General features: G+C 43.1%; 1 protein-coding gene across 1 annotated transcript in view; it reads right to left on the bottom strand.

Annotated features, from left to right (window-relative positions):
• CCDC3 (coiled-coil domain containing 3) overlaps positions 1–22935 on the bottom strand; it is a 120809-nt gene extending 97874 nt beyond the window's left edge. Inside the window, exons 1-2 of the mRNA XM_045793938.2 lie at positions 22300–22935; positions 19774–19948 (exon numbers count right to left, since the gene is read on the bottom strand). Coding sequence (XP_045649894.1) covers positions 19774–19948; positions 22300–22673 — 549 coding nt within the window. The 5' untranslated portion in view covers positions 22674–22935. The remainder of the gene's footprint in view (positions 1–19773; positions 19949–22299) is intronic.
• Positions 22936–25044: the final 2109 nt, after the last annotated feature.

Below are 25044 nucleotides of genomic sequence, written 5' to 3'. Positions count from 1 at the left end.
CACCAAGATGCACCACCATGCCTTGCTTTTAAAGGGGAGGGGGCGCCTGAGTGGTTCAGTCAGCTATGCATCTGCCTTCAGCTTAGGTCATAATCCCAGGGGTCTTGGGAGGGAGCAATGCACCAGTCTCCCTGCTCAGTGGGGAGCCTGCTTCTCTCACTCCCACTCCCCCTGCTTGTGCTCTCTCTCCCTATCGAATAAATAAATAAATAAATAAATAAACAAATAAATAAATAAATAAATAAAATCTTTAAAAAAAAAAAAAAAAAAACCAGTGGAGCTTAACTCCGGGAGAGCAGAAGGGCTATAGAACACCAAGACTCCACTCTTAAAGGGCCCACACACAAACTCACTTGCTCCAAGACCAAGAACAAAGTAAACAGTTTGATAAGCACCTGGACCAAACTTGAAGGTCCAGTTAGTTGAAGAATTTTAGGGCATGTGCCAGAGGGGCAGGGATCTGTAGGAATTCTACCAAGGAATGTAAATGCTGGCAGGTGCCATTTTTCTTGCCCTCCTTCTGCCTAGCTAGCCTGACCTGGATGGGAACTAGTTCTGACACTTCCCATCTATCTTGCTGGCACCATTTGCACTACCCCTGCATTCCACTGCAAACACGCCCTGCCCAACCACCCACCCCAGCAGGTACCATCCAATGTGGCTCCTGCCACACCACATCTGGCACGTGGCCTTGGCAGAATGCCCCCCCCAACACTGAAAGCACCTCCTACCCAGCACACATCTCCAGCCCCCCATTAGCTCCTGCTTTTGCCAGACGTGACCCCCCACCCCAATCAGTTCCTACCCTGCCATACCCTGCGGGTGGCCTCAGCTGGGACCAGCACCCCTACAAAGTGGCTCCTGTCTCTCTACACCTGGCTAACAGCCTTAGAACCAGTGCTCCACCAAAGCAGCTCCCGCCCAGGGGCAGGGAATGAAGCCCTGTGCAACAGTGCACACAGCAACGGCAGGTAGGACTCTCAGCCAGCTACACTACTCGTCAGCTCCACCCAAGAGCGTGCCCACATGTCTCAGCCCAGCCACAACAGGACACTGCAAGTATCTACTCAAGGGACACCCCTGGAACACCTGGTGCTGGTGACCAGGAGGACTGCACTTCTGGGCTCCACAGGACTTCAAGACCAGGAAATGTCTGCCTGATCTATGTAATACACAGAAACAAACACAGAGCTAGGCAAAATGGAGAGAGAGGAGAATGTTCCAAATGAAAGAACAAGACAAAACCTCAGAAGAAGAGCTAAGTGAAATGGAGACAAACGACGCACCTGATAGGGGATTCAAAGTAATCGCCATAAAGACGCTCACCGAACTTGGGAGGAGAATGGATGAACACAGTGAGGACCTCCACAAAGAGAAAATATTAAAAAACAATCAGAGCTGAATACAACCGGAGGAGAGAATGCTAAGTGACACAAGTCAATTAGAGAAAGACAATTATATGGTTTCACTCATATGTGGAACATAAGGAATAGTGCAGAGGACAATAGGGGAAGGGAGCGAAAACTGGGAAGAAATCAGAAAGGGAGACAAACCTATGAGACTCCTCACTCTGGGAAACAAACCGAGGATTGCTGCAGGGGAGGTGGGTGGGGGGATGGGGTAACTGGTTGATGGACATTAAGGAGAGCACGTGATGTGATGAGCACTGGGTGCTATATGCAACTAATGAATCATTGAACATTATATCAAAAAACTAATGATGTACTATATGTTAGCTAATTGAACTTAAATTTTAAAAAAGGATACAATAACTGAAATGAAAAATCCACTGGAAGGAATAAATAGCATATCCAAGGACACAAAAGAACGGAGCAGTGATCTGGAAGAGAGGGTAGTGGAAATCCTCCAAGAGGAACAGCAAAAAGAAAAACAAATTTTTAAAAATGAGGATAGTTTAAGGGACCTCTGGGACAACATCAGGCAGATTAACTTTCTCATTATATGGTTCCCAGAAAGAGACGAGAAAGGGGCAGAAAACTTGTTTGAAGAAATAATAGCTGAAAGCTTCCTGAACCTGAAGGAAACAGACACCCAGGTCCAAGAATTCGAAAGTCCCAAGCAAGATGAACCTAAACGTGTTCACGCCAAGACACATAATTTTCATGTCAAGAGTGAAAGATAAAAGGAGAACCTTAAAGCCAGCAACAAAAAAAAACAACTAGTTATGTACAGGGGAACACCCCTAAGACCATGAGCAGAGTTTTCAGCCGAAACTTTATAAGCCAGAAGGAAGTACAGCAAAGTATAATCTACAAGCTAAAAGGAAAAAAGAAAAAACAAAAACCTATAACCAAGAATGCTCTACATGGCAAGATGTATCATTCAGAATTGAAGGAGAAAGAGTTTTCTAGACAGGCCGAAGTTAAAGGAGTTCATCACCACTACAGTGGCCTTACAAGAAATGTTAAAGTACTTCTTGAAGCAGAAAAGAAAAGGCCATAAATAAACTTGAGAAAACTGTGAAAGGAAAAATCTCATTGATAAAAGCAAACATAAAGGCAGTATATTGACTATTTATAAAGCTATTATGAAAATTAAGAGACAGAAGAGCAAAATCAACCAGATCTACAATATTATTTAAGGGATACACAAAATAAAAACATAATATATGGCATAAATTACATAAAATGCTGAGGGATATTAACGTAGCACCCTTAGAATGTGTCAGACCATAAGCAACTGACAACTTAAAATAGACTGTTATGCATAGGATGTTTAATACAAACCTCATGGTGACCACAAACCAAAAGCCTTTAATAGACACACAAATAACAAAGAGAAAGAAATCCAAGCATAACAATAAAGTCATCAAAGACAAGGGAAGAAAGCAACAGAAGAACTATAAAAACACCATATACAAAAATAAACTCAAAATGGATTGCAGACCTAAATGAGAAACCTAAAACCGTAAAATTCCTAGAAGAAAATACAGGCAATAATTTCTCTGACATTGACCACAGAAACATTACTCTAGATATGTCTCCTCTGGCAAGGGGAACAAAAGCAAAATTAAACCATAGGAATATATCAACATAAAAAGATTTTACACAGCAAAGGAAACAAAAAAACAAAATGGCAACCTACTGAGTGAAAGTAGATATTTGCAAATGATACATCTGATAAGGGGTTAGTATCCAAAATATATAAAAGAACTTATACAACTCAACACCAAAAAAAACAAATAATCAATTTAAAAATGGGCAAAGGATCTGAATAGACTTTTTTCCAAAGAGGACATACAAATGGCCAACAGACACATGAAAAGATGTTCAACATCACTCATCATTAGCATAATGCAAATTAAAACCACAATGAGGTATCACTTTACACCTGTCAGAATGGCTAAAATCAAAAAGACTAGAAATGGCAAGTATTGGCAAGGATGTGCAGAAAAAGGAACCCTTGTGCACTGTTAGCAGGACTGCAAATTAATGCAGCCACTGTGGAAAACAGTATGAAGGGTTCTCCGAAAATTAAAAATAGAATTACCATATGATCCAGTAATTCGACTACGAGGTATTTACCCAAAGAATACAAAAATGCTAATTCAAAAAGATATATGCACCCCTATGTTTACTGCAGCATTATTTGTAATAGTCAAGATATAGAAGCAACCCAAGTGTCCATCCATAGATTAACAGACAAAGAAGTGGGATGGAGATAGATAGACAGACAGACAGACAGACAGACAGACACACACACACACACACACACACACACACACACACACGCAGGAATAGTACTCAGCCATGAAAAGGAGATCTTGCCATTTATAACGACATGGACGAATTTAGAAGATATGATGCTAAGTGAAATCAATCAGAGAAAAACAAATACCATATGATTTTACTCGTATGTGGAATTTAAGAAAACAAGCAAACAAAAAAACCCCCAAAAAGTCTGTTTTTTAAAGATTTTATTTGAGAGAGTGAAAGCAAGAGAGAACAAGCAGGGACGGGGCAGAGGAAAAGGGAGAAGTAGACCACCCCCCCTCCAGCTGAGCAGGGATCCTGATGTGGGGCTCAATCCCAGGACTCTGGGACCACGACCTGAGCCAAAGGCAGATCCTTAACCAACTGAGCCATCCAGGCACCCCAAAACAGACTTCTAAAAACATAGAACTGGTTGTTGCCAAAGAAGAGTAGATTGAGGGAGTAGGTGAAATAGATAACTAAGGGTGCACCTATCATTATGAGCACTGAGAAGTGTACAGAATTACTGAATAATAGGAGAGAGTTAAGATGGCAGAGGAGTAGGGGACCCCTTTTTCAGCCGGTCCCCTGAGTCGAGCTGGATAGATACCAGACCAGCCTGAACATCCACGGAATCAGCCTGACACGCAGGAAGATGCATCTGGATCTCTACAAATGAACATCTCCAGCGCTGAGTATTGAGGTACCAAGAGGGGAGCCATGAAACCGCGCACAGATATCGAAAGATAAACGGAAGGGGAAGGGACCCACCGCCTTCGGGCACCGGGAAGCGATAGCCACCTGCACGGGGGAGCGGGCGGACTCGTGGACGGCACCCGCGAGAGAGCAGACTGAGACCGTGAGCCGGGAACGCGCGCCACCAGACTGAAACGGAGCTCCGGTGCGCTCACTGGATCTAGACTGAGACCGGGAGACCCGGGAGCGCGCGCGGGGCGGCTGGTGGCTGGCGGTGTTAGAAACACAAAGGACAGAGACGCGCCGGCCCTGGAAGTGAGGGCTGGGACGCCGGGTGTGGGGCGCACATCCCGGGACGCTACAGGGTTGAGCAGCACCAACAGTAACAGAGTTAAAGTGGCCAGAATATTAGTAGAGAACGGGACGCAATCCCTCTGTTCTGTGACAGAGGCTGAAATTCAGCCGCTGCTGCTCTGACTCTCAGAAGAGGCACAGCAAACCGCCAGGGAAAGCCGCCAGAGAACAAAAGCCTGGAAATACCGGCTCGCAGTGTGCCCATCCCCATCCCCCCTCGCAGGGGACACGGAGACTCTACCCAAACAGGGTTGCCTGAGTATCGGCGCCGCAGGCCCCTCCCCCAGAAGGCAGGCTGAAAAAAAAAAAAAAAATCAAGAAGCCCACATCCCTAAGATCCCTATAAAACAAGGGCGCACAGCCTGGGTCCCGGTCAATAATTTGGGCTCCGGAGAACCCCGCAACCTCTCCTCATCAGAATGAGGAGGAGAAATCCTCCCCAGCAAAGGAAAGACAATGAGTCTGTAGCCTCTGCCACAGAACTAATGGATATGGATATAACCAAATTTTCAGAAATGGAATTCAGAGTAACAATGGTCAAGATGATGTGTAGACTTGAAAAAAGTATTAACGAAAATGTTAATGAGAATATAGAATCTCTAAGGGCGGAAATGAGAGCGAATCTGGCAGAATTTAAAAATTCTATGAGCCAAATGCAGTCAAAACTAGAGGCTCTGACGGCCAGGGTGAATGAGGCAGAAGAACGTATCAGCGAATTGGAGGATGGGTTAGTAGAAGAAAAAGCTAAAATAGAATCTGGACTCAAAAAAATCCACACTCAAGAATGTAGGTTACGGGAGATTACTGACTCAATGAAACGTTCCAATGTCAGAATCATCAGCATCCCCGAGGGGGTGGAGAAAAACAGAAGACTAGAAGAGATATTTGAACAAATTGTAGCTGAAAACTTCCCTAATCTAGCAAGGGAAACAAACATTCCTGTCCAAGAGGCAGAGAGGACCCCTCCCAAGCTCAACCACGACACACCTACGCCACGTCACGTCATAGCGCAATTCGCAAATATTAGATCCAAGGATACAGTATTGACAGTGACCAGGGCAAAGAAATTTCTCACGTACCAAGGCAAAGGCATCAGAATTACGTCAGACCTGTCTACACAGACCTGGAATGAGAGAAAGGGTTGGGGGGGGCATTTTTAAAGCTCTTTCAGAGAAAAACATGCAGCCAAGGATCCTTTAGCCAGCAAGCCTGTCATTCAGAATTGATGGAGAAATAAAGACCTTCCAGAATTGCCAGTCATTGACCAATTTCGTAACCACAAAACCAGATATTAAGGAGGGGTTCTATAAAAGTAAAAAGGCCTCAAGAGTGATACAGAACAGAAAGTCACAATATATAGAAACAAAGACTTTACTGGCAACGTGGCATCATTAAAATCATATCTCTCAATAATCAGTCTCAATGTAAATGGCCTAAATGCTCCCATAAATGACACAGGGTTGCAGATTAGATAAAAAGACATGACCCATCCATTTGCTGTCTACAAGAGACTCATTTTGAACCTAAAGATACATTCAGACTGAAAGTAAAGGGATGGAATACCATCTTTCACGCCAATGGACCTCAAAAGAAAGCTGGGGTAGCAATTCTCACATCAGACAGATTGGATGTTAAAGACTATAGTTAGAGACACAGAAGAGCACTATATTATTCTTAAAGGATGTATCCAACAAGTGGATATGACAATTATAAATATCTATGCCCCCAACAGGGGAGCAGCAAGATACACAAGCCAACTCTTGACCACAACAAAGAGACATATAAATAAAAATACACTAATAGTAGGAGACTTCAACACTCCTCTATCAGCAATAGACAGATCACCTAAGCAAGAAATCAGCAAAGAAACAAGAGCTTTGAATGCCATACTCAACGAGTTGGACCTCATAGATATACATAGAACACTACACCCCAGAACCAAAGAATACTCATTCTATTCTAATGCCCATGGAACATTCTCAAGAATAGACCATGTTCCGGGACACAAAACAGGTCTCAACCGATACCAAAAGACTGAAATTATTCCCTGCATTTTCTCAGACCACAACGCTCTGAAATTGGAACTCAACCACAAGGAAAAATTTGGAAGAAACTCAAACACTTGGAGACTAAGAACCATCCTGCTCAGGAATGACTCAATAAACCAGGAAATCAAAAATCAATTTAAACAATTTATGGAGACCAACGAGAATGAAAACATAATGGTCCAAAACCTATGGGATGCTGCAAAGGCAGTCCTAAGGGGGAAATACATAGCCATCCAAGCCTCACTCAAAAGAATAGAAAAATCTAAAATGCAGTTTTTATATTCTCACCTCAAGAAGCTGGAACAGCAACAGAGGGACAGGCCTAATCCACGCACGAGGAAGCAGCTGACCAAGAAATCAATGAATTAGAAAACAGGAGTACAGTAGAGCAGATCAACAGAACTAGAAGCTGGTTCTTTGAGAGAATCCATAAAACTGACAGACCACTGGCAAGACTTATCCAAAAGAATAGAGAAAGGACCCAAATTAATAAAATTATGAATGAAAAAGGAGAGGTCACAAAAACACCAATGAAATTGGAAGGATTATTAGAAACTTTTATCAACAGCTATATGCCAATAAATTAAGCAATCTGGAAGAGATGGAAGCCTTCCTGGAAACCTATAAACTACCAAGACTGAAACAGGAAGAAATTGATTTTTTAAACAGGCCAATCAATTATGAAGAGATTGAGTCAGTGATAAACAACTTTCCAAATAACAAAACTCCAGGCCCAGATGGCTTTCCTGGGGAATTCTACCAAACATTCAAAGAAGAAATAATACCTATTCTCCTAAAGCTATTTCAAAAAATAGAGACAGAAGGAAAGCTACCAAACTCATTCTATGAGGCCAATATTACCTTGATCCCCAAACCAGGCAAAGACCCCCTCAAAAAGGAGAATTACAGATCGATTTCCCTAATGAATATGGATGCCAAAATCCTCAACAAGATCCTGGCTAATAGAATCCAACAGTACATTAAAAGGATTATCCATCATGACCAAGTGGGATTCATCCCTGGGATGCAAGCGTGGTTCAACATTTGCAAATCGATCAGCGTGATACAACATATCAACAAGAAAAGACTCAGGAACCATATGATCCTCTCAATTGATGCAGAAAAGCATTTGACAAAATACAGCATCCTTTCCTGATTAAAACCCTTCAGAGTGTAGGGATAGACGGTACATTCCTCAATATCAAAAAAACCATCTATGAAAAGCCTACAGCAAATATCATTCTCAATGGGGAAAAGCTGGAAGCCTTTCCCTTAAGATCAGGAACACGACAAGGATGCCCACTCTCACCACTATTATTCAACATAGTACTAGAAGTCCTTGCAACAGCAATCAGACAACAAAAAGGGATAAAAGGTATTCATATCGGCAAAGAAGAAGTCAAAATGTCTCTCTTCACAGATGACATGATACTCTATATGGAAAACCCAAAAGAATCCACTCCCAAACTATTAGAAGTTATAAAGCAATTCAGTAATGCGGCAGGATACAAAATCAATGCTCAGAAATCAGTTGCATTTCTATACACGAATAACGAGACCGAAGAAAGAGAAATTAGGGAACCCATTCCATTTACAATAGCACCAAAACCCATACGTTACCTTGGAATTAACTTAACCAGAGACGTAAAGGACCTATATTCTAGAAACTATAAATCACTCTTGAAAGACATTGAGGAAGACACAAAAAGATGGAAAAATACTCCATGCTCATGGATCGGAAGAATTAACATAGTTAAAATGTCCATGATACCCAGAGCAATCTACACTTTCAATGCTATCCCGATCAAAATACCGATGACATCTTTCAAAGAGCTGGAACAAATAGTCCTTAAATTTATATGGAACCAGAAAAGGCCCCGAATCGCCAAGGAACTGTTGAAAAGGAAAAACAAAGCTGGGGGCATCACAATGCCGGATTTCAAGCTGTACTACAAAGCTGTGATCACAAAGACAGCATGGTACTGGCACAAAAACAGACACATAGACCAATGGAACAGAATAGAGAACCCAGAAATGGACCCTCGGCTCTTTGGGCAACTAATCTTTGATAAAGCAGGAAAAAACATCCAGTGGAAAAAGACAGTCTCTTCAATAAATGGTGCTGGGAAAATTGGACAGCTACATGCAAAAGAATGAAACTTGACCACTCTCTCACACCATACACAAAGATAAACTCCAAATGGATGAAAGACCTCGATGTGAGACAGGAATCCATCAAAATCCTAGAGGAGGGTGCCTGGGTAGCGCAGTCATTAAGCGTCTGCCTTCGGCTCAGGGCGTGATCCCGGCGTTCCAGGATCGAGTTCCACATCGGGCTCCTGCGCTGGGAGCCTGCTTCTTCCTCTCCCACTCCCCTGCTGTGTTCCCTCTCTCACTGGCTATCTCTCTGTCAAATAAATAAATAAAATCTTTTAAAAAACATTTTTAAAAATAATAAAAATTTTAAAAAATCCTAGAGGAGAACATAGGCAGCAACCTCTATGACATCGGCCACAGAAACCTTTTTCATGACACATCTCCAAAGGCAAGAGAAACAAAAGTAAAAATGAACTTGTGGGACTTCATCAAGATCAAAAGCTTCTGCACAGCCAAGGAAACAGTCAAAAAAACAAGATGTAGCCCACGGAATGGGAGAATATATTTGCAAATGATGCTACAGATAAAAGACTGGTATCCAAGATCTACAAAGAACTTCTCAAACTCAATACACAAGAAACAAATAAATCATAAAATGGGCCGAAGATATGAACAGACTTTTCCAATGATGACATACAAATGGCTAACAGACACATGAAAAAATGTTCAAAATCATTAGCCATCAGGGAAATTCAAATCAAAACCACACTAAGATACCACCTTACACCAGTTAGAATGGCAAAAACTGACAAGGCAAGAAACAACAATTGCTGGAGAGGATGTGAAGAAAGGGGATCCCTCCTACATTGTTGGTGGGAATGCAAGTTGGTACAGCCACTCTGGAAAACAGTATGGAGGTCCCTCACAAAGTTAAAAATTGAGCTACCCTATGACCCAGCCATTGCACTACTGGGTATTTACCCCAAAGATACAGGCGTAGTGAAGAGACGGGCCATATGCACACCAATGTTCATATGCACACCAATGCTCATCTATGGAACGTAAGAACTAGGAAGATCGGTAGGGGAAGAAAGAGATAAAGAAAGGGGGGGGTAATCAGAAGGGGGAATGAAGCATGAGATACTATGGACTATGAGAAACAAACTGAGGGCTTCAGAGAGGAGGGGGGTGGGGAAATGGAATAGACTGGTAATGGGTAGTAAGGAGGGCACGTATTGCATGGGGCACTGGGTGTTATACACAACTAATGAATCATCGAACTTTACATCAGAAACCAGGGATGTACTGTATGGTGACTAACATAATATAATAAAAAAACGTTTAAAAAAAGAATTACTGAATAATAACATCATAGGTTAGTTATACTTAAAAAAATAAAATGCTGCCAGAAAACCATAAATCAATGAAATAAAAGTACATACTACCAATGATTACTTTTTAAAAATTTTTTATGTTATGTTAGTCACCATACAGTACATCATTAGTTTTTGATGTAGTGTTCCATGATTCATTATTTGCATATAACACCCAGTGCTCCATGCAATATGTGCCCTCCTTAATACCCATCATGGTCCTAGCCCAATCCCCCACCTCCTTCCCCTCCCCTCTGAAGCCCTCAGTTTGTTTCCCAGAGTCCACGGTCTCTCATGGTTCATTCCCCCTTCTGTTTACCCCCGTCATTCTTCCCTTCCTTCTCCTACCGATCTCCCTGCTATTTCTTATGTTCCATAAATGAGTGAAACCATATGATAATTGTCTTTCTCTGCTTGACTTTTTTCACTCAGCATAATCTCCTCCAGACCCGTCCATGTTGCTGCAAATGTTGGGTATTCGTTCTTTCTGATGGCTGAGTAGTATTCCATTGTATATAAGGACCACATCTTCTTAATCCATTCGTCTGTTGAAGGGCATCTAGGCTCCTTCCACAATTTAGCTATTGTGGACAATGCTGCTATGAACATTGGGATGCATATGGCCCTTCTCTTCACTACATCTGTATCTTTGGGATAAATACCTAGTAGTGCAATTGCTGGGTCATAGGGTAGCTCTAATTTTAACTTTTTGAGGGACCTCCACACTGTTTTCCAGAGTGGTTGTACCAACTTGCATTCCCACCAACAGTGTAAGAGGGATCCTCTTTCTCCACATCGTCTCTAACATTTGTTGTTTCTTGCCTTATCAATTTTTGTCATTCTAACTGGTATAAGGTGGTTACTTTAAATGTAAATGGTCTAAATGTTCCATTCAAAAGATATAGGGTGACGGAATGGACCAAAAAAATAAGACCCTCTATATGCTGCCTACCAGAGACTCACTTCAGACCTAAAGACACATACAGACTGAAAGTGAAGGGACGGAAAAAGATATTCCATGCAAATGGAAATTAAAAAAAAAAGGCTGGGCTAGAAATACTTACTAGACAAAATAGACGTGAAACAAAGACTGTCACAAGAGACAAAGAAGGGCATAATGATCAAGGAATCAGACTTGTTTTATAGTCTAACTTGTGATCTTCCTGGAGAATGTTCCATGGGCACTTGAAGAGAATGTGTATTCTGCTCTTGGATGAAATGTTCCATGTATGTCTGTTGAGCCCATCTGGTCTAATGTGTCATTTAAAGCCACTGTTTCCTTATTGATTTTCTGTCTGGATGATGTATCAATGCCATAAGTGGGGTGTTAAAGTCTCACTCAACGTATTACTGTTGATTTCTTCTTTTATGTCTGTGAATATTTGCTTGATCTATTCATATGAATACCTACAAAACAAGTCAATAAATTTAAGAGGACTAAATTCATATCAAGCATCTTTCCTGACCACAAAAGATATGAAACTAGAAATTACAAGAAAAAAAAATTGGAGAAAACACAAACACACAAAGGCTAAACAACATGCTACTACTAACCCAGGGAAGAGATCAAAAAGAAATCAAAAAACACCTTGAGACAAATGAAAATAGAAACACAATGTTCAAAAATATTTGAGACATGGCAAAGGCAGTTCTAAGGGGGATGTTTATAGTGATGCAGGCCTGTGTTAAAAGAAAACAAAACTAAAAAGCTCAAACAATCTAAACCTGCACCTAAAGCATCTAGAAATACAAGAACAAAGCCCAAAGTTAGTAGATGGAAGGAAATAAAGATCAGAGGGGCAATAAATGATATAGAGACTAAAATTACAATAGGAAAAGATCAATCTAAGAACTGATTTTTTTGAAGAGATAAAACTGATAAACCTTTAACCAGCTCATCAAGGAAAAAAAAAACCTCACAGTCAGAAATGAAAGAGCAGGTACAACTAACACCACAGAAATACAAGGGATAAGAGAGGACTACCAACAATTATAGACTAACAAATTGGGAAACCTAGAAGAAACAGATAAATTCCTAAAAACATATAAACTTCCAAGACTGAATCAAGAAGAAATGTAAAATCTGAATAGACTATTAGCAATGAAACTGAATCAGTAATCAAAAATTCCCAAAACTCCAGGACCAATTTCACAGGTGAATTTTACTAAACATTTAAAGTGGAGTTAATACCTATCCTTCTCAAACTATTCACACCAATTAAAGCAACGTTTCCAAATTCATTCTTCAAGGCCAGTGTTACTCTGTTATCAAAGCCAAAACACTACAAAAAAAATTATAGGCCAATATTTATGATAAGCGTAGATGCAAAAATATTAGCAAATCCAATTCAAAAATTTATTAGAAGGATCATTCACCACAGTCAAATGGGATTTATTCCAGGAATGATCCAACATCCACAAAAACCAACAGGATACAGCACATTAACAAAATGAAGGATAAAAATCAGATTATCATGACAGATGCCGAAAAAGCACCTGACAAAAACCAAACATCCATTTATGACAAAGAATCTCAGCAAAGTGAGTACAGAAGGAACACACCTCAACCCAATACACACCATGTATGAAAAACCACTCAACAGTGTAAAGCTGGAAACGTATCCCCCATAATCAGGAACAAGACAAGGTTATGTTCACTTCCATCACTTTTATTCAACATAGTACTGGAAGTGCTAGCCAGAGAAATTAGACAAGAAAGAAAAGGCATCTAAATTGGAATGGAAGAAGTAAAACTGTGTCTATGTGCACATGATAGGACATTAAATATAGGAAACCCTAATATACAAAATTAATATAGACATTTGTTGCATTTCTATACACTGATAATGAATTATCAGAAAGAGGAAATTAAGAAAACAGTCCCATTTACAATTGCATTAAAAGTAATAAAATGCCTAAGAATAAATTTAACCAAGAAGGTGAAACATCTGCACTATGCAAATTTTAAGGCATTGATGAAATAAGTTGAAGAAGACAAATGGAAAGACATACCATGCTCATGGACTGGAAGAATTAGTATTGTTAAAATGTCTATACCACCCAAAACAATTCACACCTTCAGTGTAATCCCTATCAAAATACCAATGGCATTTTTTCACAGAAATAGAACCCTAAAATTTGTATGGAACCACAAAAGACCATGAAGAGCCAAAGACATCTTGATAAAGAACAACAAAGCTGTAGGGACCATCCGCCCACATCTCAAGCTATACTACTAGTCTATAGCAATCAAAACAGTATGGTACTGGCACAAGAACAGACACACAGATCAATGGAACAGAATAGCCCAGAAATAAACCCACACATATATGGTAAATTAATCTACAAAGGAGAAGGCAAGAATATACTAATACACTATAGAGAAAAGACAGTCTCTTCAATAAATAGTGTTGGAAAAAGTGAAGAGCTACATGAAGAAAAGAATGAAACTGGACCACTGTCTTACACCACAGAAAATAAACTGTAAATGGATTTAAAACTCTAAACATAAGACCTGAAACTATTAAATTCCTAAAAGTAAACATAAGCAGTAAACTCTTGGACATCAGTCTGAGCAGATTTTTGTCTAAGTCTCCTCAGGCAAGGGGCGCCTGGGTGGCACAGCGGTTAAGCGTCTGCCTTCAGCTCAGGGCGTGATCCCGGTGTTGTGGGATCAAGCCCCACATCAGGCTCTTCCGCTATGAGCCTGCTTCTTCCTCTCCCACTCCCCCTGCTTGTGTCCCCTCTCTCGCTGGCTGTCTCTATCTCTGTCGAATAAATAAATAAAATCTTTAAAAAAAAAAAAAAGTCTCCTCAGGCAAAAGCAACAAAAGCAGAAATAAGAAATTGAGACACATCGGGGCGCCTGGGTGGCACAGCGGTTAAGCGTTTGCCTTCGGCTCAGGGCGTGATCCCGGCATTATGGGATCGAGCCCCACATCAGGCTCCTTTGCTATGAGCCTGCTTCTTCCTCTCCCACTCCCCCTGCTTGTGTTCCCTCTCTCGCTGGCTGTCTCTATCTCTGTCGAATAAATAAATAAAATCTTAAAAAAAAAAAAAAAAGAAATTGAGACACATCGAACTAAAGTCTTTTGCACAATGAAGGAAACTATCAACAAAATGAAGAGGCAACCTACTGAGAGAGGATATTGACAAAGGATGTGTCCAATAACGGGTTAATATCCAAAACATACAAAGAACTCCTGTAACACCAAAAAAAAAAAAAAAAAAAAAAAGTCAAGAAATGGGCAGAAGACATGAACAGATATCTCTCCAAGGAAGACATACAAATGGCCAACAGACACATGAAAAAAAATGTTCAACATCACTTGGCATCAGGGAAATCCAAATCAGAACTACAATGAGATACCACCTCACATCAGTCAGAATGGCTAAAATCAACCACTCAGGAAACAACAAATGTTGGCAAGGATGCGGAGAAAGGGGATCCCTCTTACACTGCTGGTGGGAATGCAAGCTGGTGCAGCCACTCTGGGAAACATGGCGATTCCTCAAAAAGTTAAGAACAGAGCTACCCTACCACCTAGCAATTGCAATACTCGGTATTTACCCAAAGGATATAAACAGTGATCCAAAGGGGCACCTGCACCCCAATGTTTATAGCAGCAATGTCCACAATAGCCAAAATACAGAAAGAGCCCAGATGTCCACAGACAGATGAATGGATAAGGAAGATGTGATTATTTATGTATTTATATTTATATACACACACACACACACACACACACACACAAAATGGAATGTTACTCAGCCATCAAAAAGAATGAAATCTTGCCATTTGCAATGACGTGGATGAAACTAGAGGGTATTATGCTAAGCAAGAGAGTCAGAGAAAGACAAATACCATGTGATTTCACTCATGTGGAATTTAAAAGACAAACGAGATGAACATGGAGGGAAGGAAAAATAAAGACAAGAACAGAGAGGGAGGCAAATCCTAAGAGACTTTTAACTATAGGAAACTGAGGGTCGCTGGAATGGAGGTAGGTGGGGGAATGGGGCAATTGGATGAATGGGCATTAAGGAGGGTACTTGATGTAATGAGCACTGGGTTTGTATCTAACTGATGAATCACTAAATTCCACCCCTGAAACTAATAGTACACTGTATGTTAACTAAATTGAATTTAAATTTTAAAAAATGGGCGGAGGACCTGACCAGACACTTTTCCAGGGACACACAGAGGGCCAACACACACAGAACAATGCTCAACATCACTGATCATCAAAGAAACGTAAGTCAAAAGCACCATGAGGTGTCACCTCGCACCTGTTAGGACAGCTATTATCCAAAAACTAGAAGATACCATGTGTTGGCAAGGATGTGGAGAAGAGGTAGGTCCCTCATACACTGTTGGTAGGAAGGTAAACTGATATAGCTTCTATGGAAAACAATATGGAGGTTCCTTTAAAAATTAAACATAGAACTACCAAATGATCCAGAAATTCCACTTCTGGGTATAAACCCAAACTGGATGAAATCAGTACCTTGAAGACTTATCTGCACTCCCATGTTCAGCGCAGTTTTTCACAATAGCCAAGACAGGGAAACAACCTACATGTCCACTGACAGATGAAGGGATAAAGAAACTGTGGTACATATACAAAGATTATTTAGCCTTTACCAAGGAAATCCTGCCATTTCCAACAGTGGATGAAGGATGGACACTGAGAGCATTATGCTAAGTGAAATAGGTCAGAGTAAGACAGTTACCATATGAGCTCATTTACATGTGGAATCTAAAAACAAACCAGACACAGACACACACACACACACACACACTACCACACACCTATTAGGATGTCTATTTTTTCTGACCATACCAAGTACTGATGAGGACGCAAAACTGAAGCTTGCACACATTGCTAATACAAATGCAAAACATTGCTGCTGTCCTCAAAAACAGTTTCGCAGTTTCTTACAAAGTTAGACACACGCTTACCGAATGACCCAGCAAACCCATCCTAGGTATTTACCGAAGACACACTGAAATTTATGTGCATACAAAAACCTGTACATGTGTCTTTATGGAAGCTCTAGTAGCCTAAAATTGTGAATTAAATCTCTCTCAACGGATGACTGGGTAAATAAAACCATGGTACATTCCTATTACGGAATACTCCGCTTAAAAATAAAGTGAACTACTAATAAACACAGCACAAATTTCAAACGTATTACGCTAAGTAAAAGCAGCCAAACTAAAAAAAAAAAAAAAAAAAAGGCAACATACTGTATGATTCCATGCATTTGACACTCTGGAAAATACACAACTAGTGTTGGAGAACGTATCACTGGTTCCTGTGAGTTCAGGTTAGGGAAGGGTCTGACCAAAAAAGGGCAGAAGGGAGGTTCTTTTCAGTGATGGTCTTTTCCGCACTGTGGTTGTAGTTGTGATTATACAACAGTGTGCATTTATCAAAACTCATAACACCATCTGCAAGAGAGTGATTTTTACTGTATATGGATTTTCAATATTAATGTAGAAAATGAGAGAGAAGGCTCTGCTTCCTTAGACGTTAGATCTCTCTGGATGAAGACACGGGATTCATTTAACAAATGTGTAAGACCCATAAAAAACGCACAAGTATACAACAGTAAACAAAATAGATATCCCTGCCCTTGGGTAGTTCATCGACTTGAACAGTGTCTGAAGAGTAGGAAAACAGAGACCAAGTCGTGTGAACAGGATGGCTGCCATCTTTAAATACAACAAAACCCCTCCCCTCAACTATTCTACCCCCTTCACCTGCAGCTCTATATGTATTAAAGCATCCACAGGCAAACTTCGTCAAAGAATTGTCTACCCTCACTCATACCCCACCACCCTACTCCCTCATATTACAGAAACTGTCCTCATGTCACCAAAGAGGTTACTTCTCAGTCATCATTTTACTGGACTTCTCAACAGCTTTTGACTCTGATGATCACTCATCCTCCTAGAAACACTCTGTACGCTGGACTCTCCTAGCTTTCCCTCTGCCTCTGACTGTTCCTTCTCAACCAGTATCAGCATTCCACAAGGCTCAGTCCTACCCTAAGGCCTATACTCTGCTCTCCCTACATTCTCGCCCTTAAAAATCGCATTCACATCCATTCTCAACTGACATCTAATTATTAAGTCCCAAAGGTCTATCTTCCACTTTGAGCTCTTCTCAAACCTCCGAACGTACAGATCCAACTAGTATTTAAGATCTCACCCGGTGCAAAATGGCTCAGATGGCTTAAAAACACCTCAACTCTGCACGTTCAGCATCTGACATATGAATTCCCCTACCAAACCTTTCCTATACACATTTCTCAGTGTCAGTCTTTGGCACACAGTTCACATGCCAGAAACCCAGAAGTTATCTTTGACCCTCTTCCACCTCTGTTGCAACCAAGCCATCAGGAACACCTACTTATTTCTTAAATCTCTCCCAAATTTTTCCACTTTACTCCATCCCTCTTGCCTCTACGGTAGCTCAGCAACTACCTTGTAGCTTTATAACCACTACCTGTTCTCACATCACTTGGATTCCTTCCACCCCAGTTCATTTTTCAAAATGTAAATTTGACCCCCCCATCGCCCCTTTCACAACATAAAAGGTTTCCTATTCCTATTAGGACAAAGCCCAAATCCTCACTAGGTCTGGCCCCACCTCCGGCTCTTGTCCCATCCTTCTCACTCACTCCCTTTGCTCCAGCCAAGTAGCTTTCTTTCACTCCCTCAAAGGCACCACGCACTCTGCCACGACAGGGACTTTGCACAGACTTTCTTCGGACTGCACTCATCTCTCCTTGATCTAGGATGCCTCTTCATCCATCGGCTCTTAGCTCCAGTATCAATTCAACAGAGAAGGCTTTCTTCACCCTTAAGTGTAGGTCAGATTCCCTGATTTTTTTTTTTTTTTGAGCTTATGTTTCCATTTAAAACTATGCAATCATTAATACAGGCTTTTGATTCGGTCAATCACCAACAGTAGGACTACAAGCTTCAGGAGAACAGGGACTTTGTATTTGCCCAACATAGAAAAACTAGCACCTAAGATAGTAGCTGCTTTATAGTCGGCATATAATACTTGCTGAAGATTGGGCTCTGCGGTCCCGCGAAATGAGGTATGTAGAATATCCTACATGTCCACACTCTTTGTAATAGCAACGTACTGGACACCAACCGAACCACCTATTAGCAGAGGGCTTGATTAAATACACTGCGACGCATGCACACAATGGAACCCACTACGCAGCCATTTAACGAAATTTTATCTACATTGATATAGAAAGATCAAGATCTACTTGTGAATAAAGGCAATGTATAGCGAAGTGTGCACAGTGGGCTGCCATTTTTGTCAAAAACAACAGTAAATAACACAAGTTTGAATTATTTGTTGGTTGAAAATACTCCAACATTTATAAGAAACTAGTAATAGTAGCTACTTGTTTGAAGAGTAGGTGGGACCCAGGTTGGGTGGGCGTCCAAGGTGTTTGTCTACTTGTAGATCTCCCAAGTGGCCTTCTTTCTCACCGACTGTTGTTTCTCAATCAAAGGAAAGCCAGTTCTAACGACCCAGGTTCGAATCCTACATTGACTTACAACACTGTACACTTCTAGATTTGGGGCCATGTGAGCCACTTAACATGGGCAAATTAGTTCATCAACCCATACAAATAGTCCTTGTCCCATGAGATACCTAAAACCCCACATCAGAACGCTCCCAGCAGTCTGTCACACTGGCCTGAAAACATCTCTGATGGGAGACTGGGACCAGAGCCACCCGCTCTACTGACCCAGTCCTACCATCATTCCAGCTCGAGTATGGCAATGCCATCTGGGAAAGGGACAGTCTTCAAAATCTCCCCCCAACTCTGGCATCTGTCCCAGAGGGGCAGATCCCTTTTATATTTTCAGACCCCAAATTATCTTAAGCCTTACATTCCACAACCGGCCACCCTGTACCTCTCGGTCTTCACAACGAGAGTTAACGATCATGGAAGTGTTAGCTAGGGCAACCATTTCCTTGAGGACTTTCTTCTTCCTTAGAAGAGTCCCGAGAGCCTTATGCTATCAGTAACAGTAATGATGTAATAGTCATAAAAGCTCTCATGTACTGAGTACTTGCTCGGTCAGGCACTAGGTTAAACGCTTTTGCCCTTTTTACGTAGTTAAATCATATTCATCAACCCTATGATGTAGATTGTTTCCATTTTACAGGAGACAAAACGGAGGCCGTGTGCCAACCTTCATTCCATCTGTTCTCTCACTTTATGAGGAACCCCAAACTAACTAGTAAAGCCTGGGGAATCTAGTTTACGAGCAGTGGGTTTTTTTGGTTTTTTTTGTTTGTTTGTTTTAACTGCCAGGGGAACAGGAGGGATAACGCTCTTTGGTCTGGGCTTCTGGAAGAGTACTCTTGAATCCTTTGGTCACGAAATTCAGACAAGATGTAGCTATTCTATTATTTTGCTCTGACAAAGGAAACAGGCAATTCTTACCCTATTGTCTTCCTGGATCTCCCAGTCACTGGAAAAAGTTGCCAGCTGCTGCCCTTGAGAACAGTTTGAAAACTGGAAAAGGCTGGAAAACATCCTTCTGTTCTCTTGGGTGTCTGGAAAGATGGCATCTTGGAAATTGACTCCGTGGGGCAAGAGATTATAATTTTCATCCATCCTAATGGGATAAAAGAGGAAAAAAGCAGAACTGTAGCTTGGACAGCCATAAGATATACCAGCTTTAATCAAGAGTTGTAAATACTGACAGCCTTGCCATTACCCAACTATGTCTCACATGGCTCTCATTAGAGGACCTACTATTTCTAAATGTTTCTCTGCCTCACACTACAGGAGTCTATCCTTAAGGTTTTCCCAAAGGGGAGTTTGGTGAAGGGCTGTGGGGGGTAGGGGGTGTGCATATGTTTGTCTACCTGTAGATCTCCCAAGTGGCCTTCTTTCTCACCGACTGTTGTTTCTCAATCAAAGGAAAGCCAGTTCTTACAACCCAGGTTCGAATCCTGCCATTGCTACTGATCTTCTGACAGGAGATGAATTTCCTCGATTATCTAAGCTTCACTATTCCAATCTGTAAAAAGAGGAGACTAGCACCTTCTCGCTGGTGGCGGAAGGACTGCATCAGATAAAGTATCTGGCACAGAGTGAGTGCAGTGTAGATGTTAACATTTTTATAGAGCTTATAACATTTTATAAATCACCCCTTGGAAAGATAAAGAAATCCCATAGAGGGAGAGGAGGCCGAAGTTACCCTCCGGCACAAAGAGGGGATGTGGGGCTCACCAGGGAGCCTCCACTGCCACTTTCTCCTGTGACACTGCACAGAATCTGTTCTCGTCTCACTGGGTCCCAGAATAACAGGGAAGGAATGATTTGTATGCAGTTGTTAACACACTTCAGGCAACACAGCCCTGTGAAATGGAAATCTGTCAGACTACCAGTTGACTCCCTATTTCTGCTCACACTTTTTGTAAATATATCAGAGGGAAAGATGAAAGAGCTGGCTGATCACCACAGAGCCACTGGACAAAGCTCTTTCATGATAAAAATCAGGACAATATAATGGCTGCCCAAGTTCTCCAGCTTTTTTCTTTGGAAAATAAAGTTTCAGTGACTAATAGCTTTATAGCTGGAATCTCATTGTCCTTCCTAAAGAAAAGCATGAAAAACCTAAGTTTCTTTGTATCAAGAAGGATACAATCTCACTCCTTGCTGACTTTTTTAGAAACTATACTTCCCTAGCAATTAGAAAAGAGAAAAACAACTTAATCTCACTAAACCACTGAAGCCGACACAAAGCACGCCATGTATTCTAAACTTAGAGGTTCTGGCTTCAATACGGGAAACATGTGTTGCCATGAGCTTAGGAACAGCCCCTTGGTGGATCTTACGGGTTTTCTTTCTCAGAGGGATGCGAAATCTCAAGAGCTAAAAGTGAATCCGCAGACGGGTCATAGTCATTCCTAATGCCCTTGTTGCCGCTTCACGGACTGGGAAAACGGGAACCGCTACCAGTCTCAACTGTGGATTAACTCACTCACTAGCTTGATATGCAGGTTACATTCCAGTTCAAGGTTTCTCTCAGCTGCTCTGCATCACGCTAATGCAGCCAATGCCTTTAGGGTTCCACCTGCCGTTCTCTATTTCAAACTTCAAACCCATTGACTGAGTTCTTACACACGTGAATTCCGTCTTGGCTGCAGGCCAACTTTCATGGAACTTGACAAGATTCCAGGAGTCTCCAGTCAGAGAGAACCTCCAGCCTGTTTCACCTATGCTCTTCAAAGCACTAAGAGCCAGGTCTCCACCCCCCCCCAGCAGGCCCCCACATAAATCTTTGCTATTTTGAAAAGCCCAGCACTGAGGTCGGCTGGTGGTGACAAGGGGTGAAACAAAGGAACAGCTGGGCTGCATTCCACACCATGCCTATCTTGGCATTTAAGCAGGTGCCGAAAAGCGTGACTCTTCCTTCTGCTTCTAACCTGCACCAGGTGTTCTACATAATTACTGGGCGTTGGTCTCAACCAACCTGGTTTCTCACATTATGTAAGTGAGGATACGGAGGGTCTTCAAAAGACAATTTGCTCCAAAAATCACAGGAAGGGCTGAGCCAGAATTCCAACGAGAGTGTAATTTCAAAGTTTGGGGTTCCCCCCCATCACCATCCCAAGCTACTCCCGGTGAATCCAATTAAAAGTATAAATTTAAAGAGGAGTCAAATGGATTTTGGAAACCACCTTGGGCTTCTGCCTGAAACACACTTCTATGTATTAAGGACAAAAATCACTCCCGGTTTTTTGTTTTGTTTTGTTTTTAACAGCCTTAGCCAAATACACCCAGGACCTTTGTCGAGACGTCCCACGGAGCAGGAGAGAATCAAGAGTAAGGAAAGGAGCCCAAGGCGTATTCCAAAATGGTACGGACAGGACTCCCTGTTGCTCCTGACCTGGCTCCGGAGAACGGTGCCCTCGGGACGTCACGCAAATAGTTGGAGGAGGAGCTGTGGGCGCTCACCTGAGAAAGAAGAAATAGGAGTAGTCCTGGACCACGGTGTGGGAGTGACACGAGAAGTAGCCCAGGCCCGTGAGGTTGAGTCTGGAGCCCGCGGGCACCTCGAGCATGCTGCCCCACGCCTGGTCGCACAGCATCTCGATCTCGGCCGAGTAGAAGAGCCCCGCGTCGCTGGCCTCGTACTGCCACGGCAGGTAGTTGTACAGGCCGTGCACCTCCTGGTGAAGCGCCAGCACCTTGGCGTACACGATGATCTCGGCCAGCTCCGCGCGGCAGCCCTCGCTCAGCGGTCTCCACTCGGAGGGCAGCTGGCAGCCGCGGGCGGGTCCGAGCCGGCCGGCCAGGCAGAGGGCCGCGAGCAGCAGCGGGCGCAGCATGCCGGCGGCGGGAGCGGGCGGCGGGCGCGGCCGGGGTCGGCGCTGCGCCCTGGGCGCACTAGCCCGGGCGCATGGCGGGGACTCCCGGGACTGGCAGGACAGAGAGGGGCCGCGCGGCCGCCGGGAGCAGGAGGCGTCGAGGAGCCCGGAGCGCCCGCCCCGGGCGACAGCGCCGCCCCGCCGGCCGGCGAAGCGCAGCCCTGGGCGCTGGGCTCGGAGCGCCGCTCTCTCAACCGCCGAGCTTACGGCGCCTGGCCCTCGCCCGCGAAGCTTTAAAGGGTCCCGGGGGGCGGGCCAGCCGCCCGCCTCCTGCCCTGCCCCCCGCGACGGGGCGTGGGCGGCGGCGGGAGAGGGCGGGGAGGCGGCCGGGGCGGCCGCCGGCCCCGGGCCAGGGGCGCTCGGGAGCCGCGGCGCGCGGTCCGTCCCCCCCAGGCCCGGCGCGGTGCTGGGGGAGCGCGGGAGGCTGCGCCAGGAGGTCCCTCGCTGCGGGGAGCTGCAGCCCAGCCCTCCTCCCGCGCCCCGCGGATGCGCTGGGTCAAAGCTTTCCCGGCGTTAAAGCCTGTTCCGGACGCGTGGCCTCCTGACAATAATCATTGTTGCTTTGCAGGATTCCTCTGTAGACACGGTTACATTTTCTGTGTGATTCTTTTAGAGTCAAGATGCGTAGAAAGCAAATCTGACTTGGGCTTCGAGAGGTTAATTAGGAAATTCAGCGTGGACTAATCAACTTTTTTGAGCTCTCTCTCTTTCGCTGTCTTTCATGCGGCTTATTACTTCATGATAATCTTAGGAAGGCCTTAATAAAAGATTTGAAAAGCCATTTTGTCCTGATTTTCCTAAAGCTGCATAATTTATATAATTCCTACTTTCAGATTCTGAACTCTTTACACCTGAGGAATAAATTAAGAAGTAAATTCCAACCAGCTTTTCACAAGTCAGTGCGTGAGTCTAATGAGACGCAGGCTCAACAGTCTGTTTCTCTCTAAACTCAGCAGCTCCTTTTATCTCCAAATTGCCGAAAGTGTTCCTAAGGTAGTAAGAAGAAGAAAAAAGAGGATGTTTATTTATAACTGTATTTATAATATTTTTATATATGTATTACATCATACATAATCACGCATCTAATATGCATTCCATGGTACGTCATACATATTATATGTAATCTATATTTATAATAAATGTATAAGCGGAACTGCCTTAAAATGGAAGACTGTTCTGTAAGCATCTTATTTGCTAGGGTTTCTACAAGTCTGAGTCTTGGAACCCAGCTAAATTCTTCCATGCACTGAAGGGAAAGTTCTTAGGGAATTCTGGAAGAAAAGGTAAGGAGAAGCAAGGATAAAGAAGCAGGAGAGGAAGTTTCCAGGCTGGGCCTCACCTCCCTGTGGCCCCCAAATCTTCTTCCTGGGATCCCTAAATCTCCAGTTAGGGCAGTTGAATTCATGCATGCTTGTCGTGACTGCAGTGTTTGAAAGGCATCTCTGTGGTCCAGATCCCACCCCTGCAGGACAGGGACTCCAGAAGAAGAGGCTGTGAGAAGGGCAGCCTCACACAATAGGGGGACAACCAAGGGAGGGCTTCGGGCATCCCCAAACTGGAATGATGAGGACTCCAGCCAGCACCGCCCTGCTGGTGAGGGAATGGGTGGCTCCAGCTGACACGCTGCCACATTAGCCCAGAATCTGATCAGTGACTCAGTCGACCAAGTTCCTAATCCTACAGAGTCCTCTGTGATGAGCCTAAAAGCAGACAGAAGTAAGAGTGAGGGCTTCTCACAGATAATAACTGATGCCTGCATATCTGGGTGTCAGCCTAGGGCTTTGATGAATTTTGCAGAAAAAAAGTTATCATTAGATGGAATCAAGTGAACAGTAGTCCCCTGTTCAGGTGATGTATATGACCCCCCCACACACACACATACACGCCCCATGGTTGATACCAGACTTTCACACGATGGGTAAATGGTGTTCAGGGATGACCTCTGACACCATATGTCAGCACTACTCACTTGTCTCTCCCTGAACATGTAAATTAGGAAACTTCATGTCGTGGTCTTAGTCTGCTAGGGCTGCCATAACAAAATAGAGACTAGGCGACTTAAAAAACAGACAATTCTCTTGGTACAGTTCTAGAGGCCGGAAGCCCAAGATCAAGACATCATCAGGATTGGTTTCTGGGGAGGGCTCTCTCCAGGTTTGTAGACAGCTGCCTCCCCTCTGTGTATTCACATGGTCTTTCCTTTCCTACATGGAGAGAGAGAGAGATCTCTGATGTCTCTTCCTCCTCATATAATGACACCAATCCCATCAGATTAGAGGCCCGCCCATGTGACCTAAGGAGTTAACTACTTGGGGCACCTGGGTGGCCCTGT

The sequence above is a fragment of the Ursus americanus genome, chromosome 31 (assembly GCF_024610735.1).
Source record: "Ursus americanus isolate L20-20 chromosome 31, mUrsAme1.1.p, whole genome shotgun sequence".
Taxonomy (NCBI): Eukaryota; Metazoa; Chordata; class Mammalia; order Carnivora; family Ursidae; genus Ursus; species Ursus americanus.
Note: the sequence above shows the minus strand (reverse complement) of the source record. Positions and strands in the feature narration are given on the sequence as shown.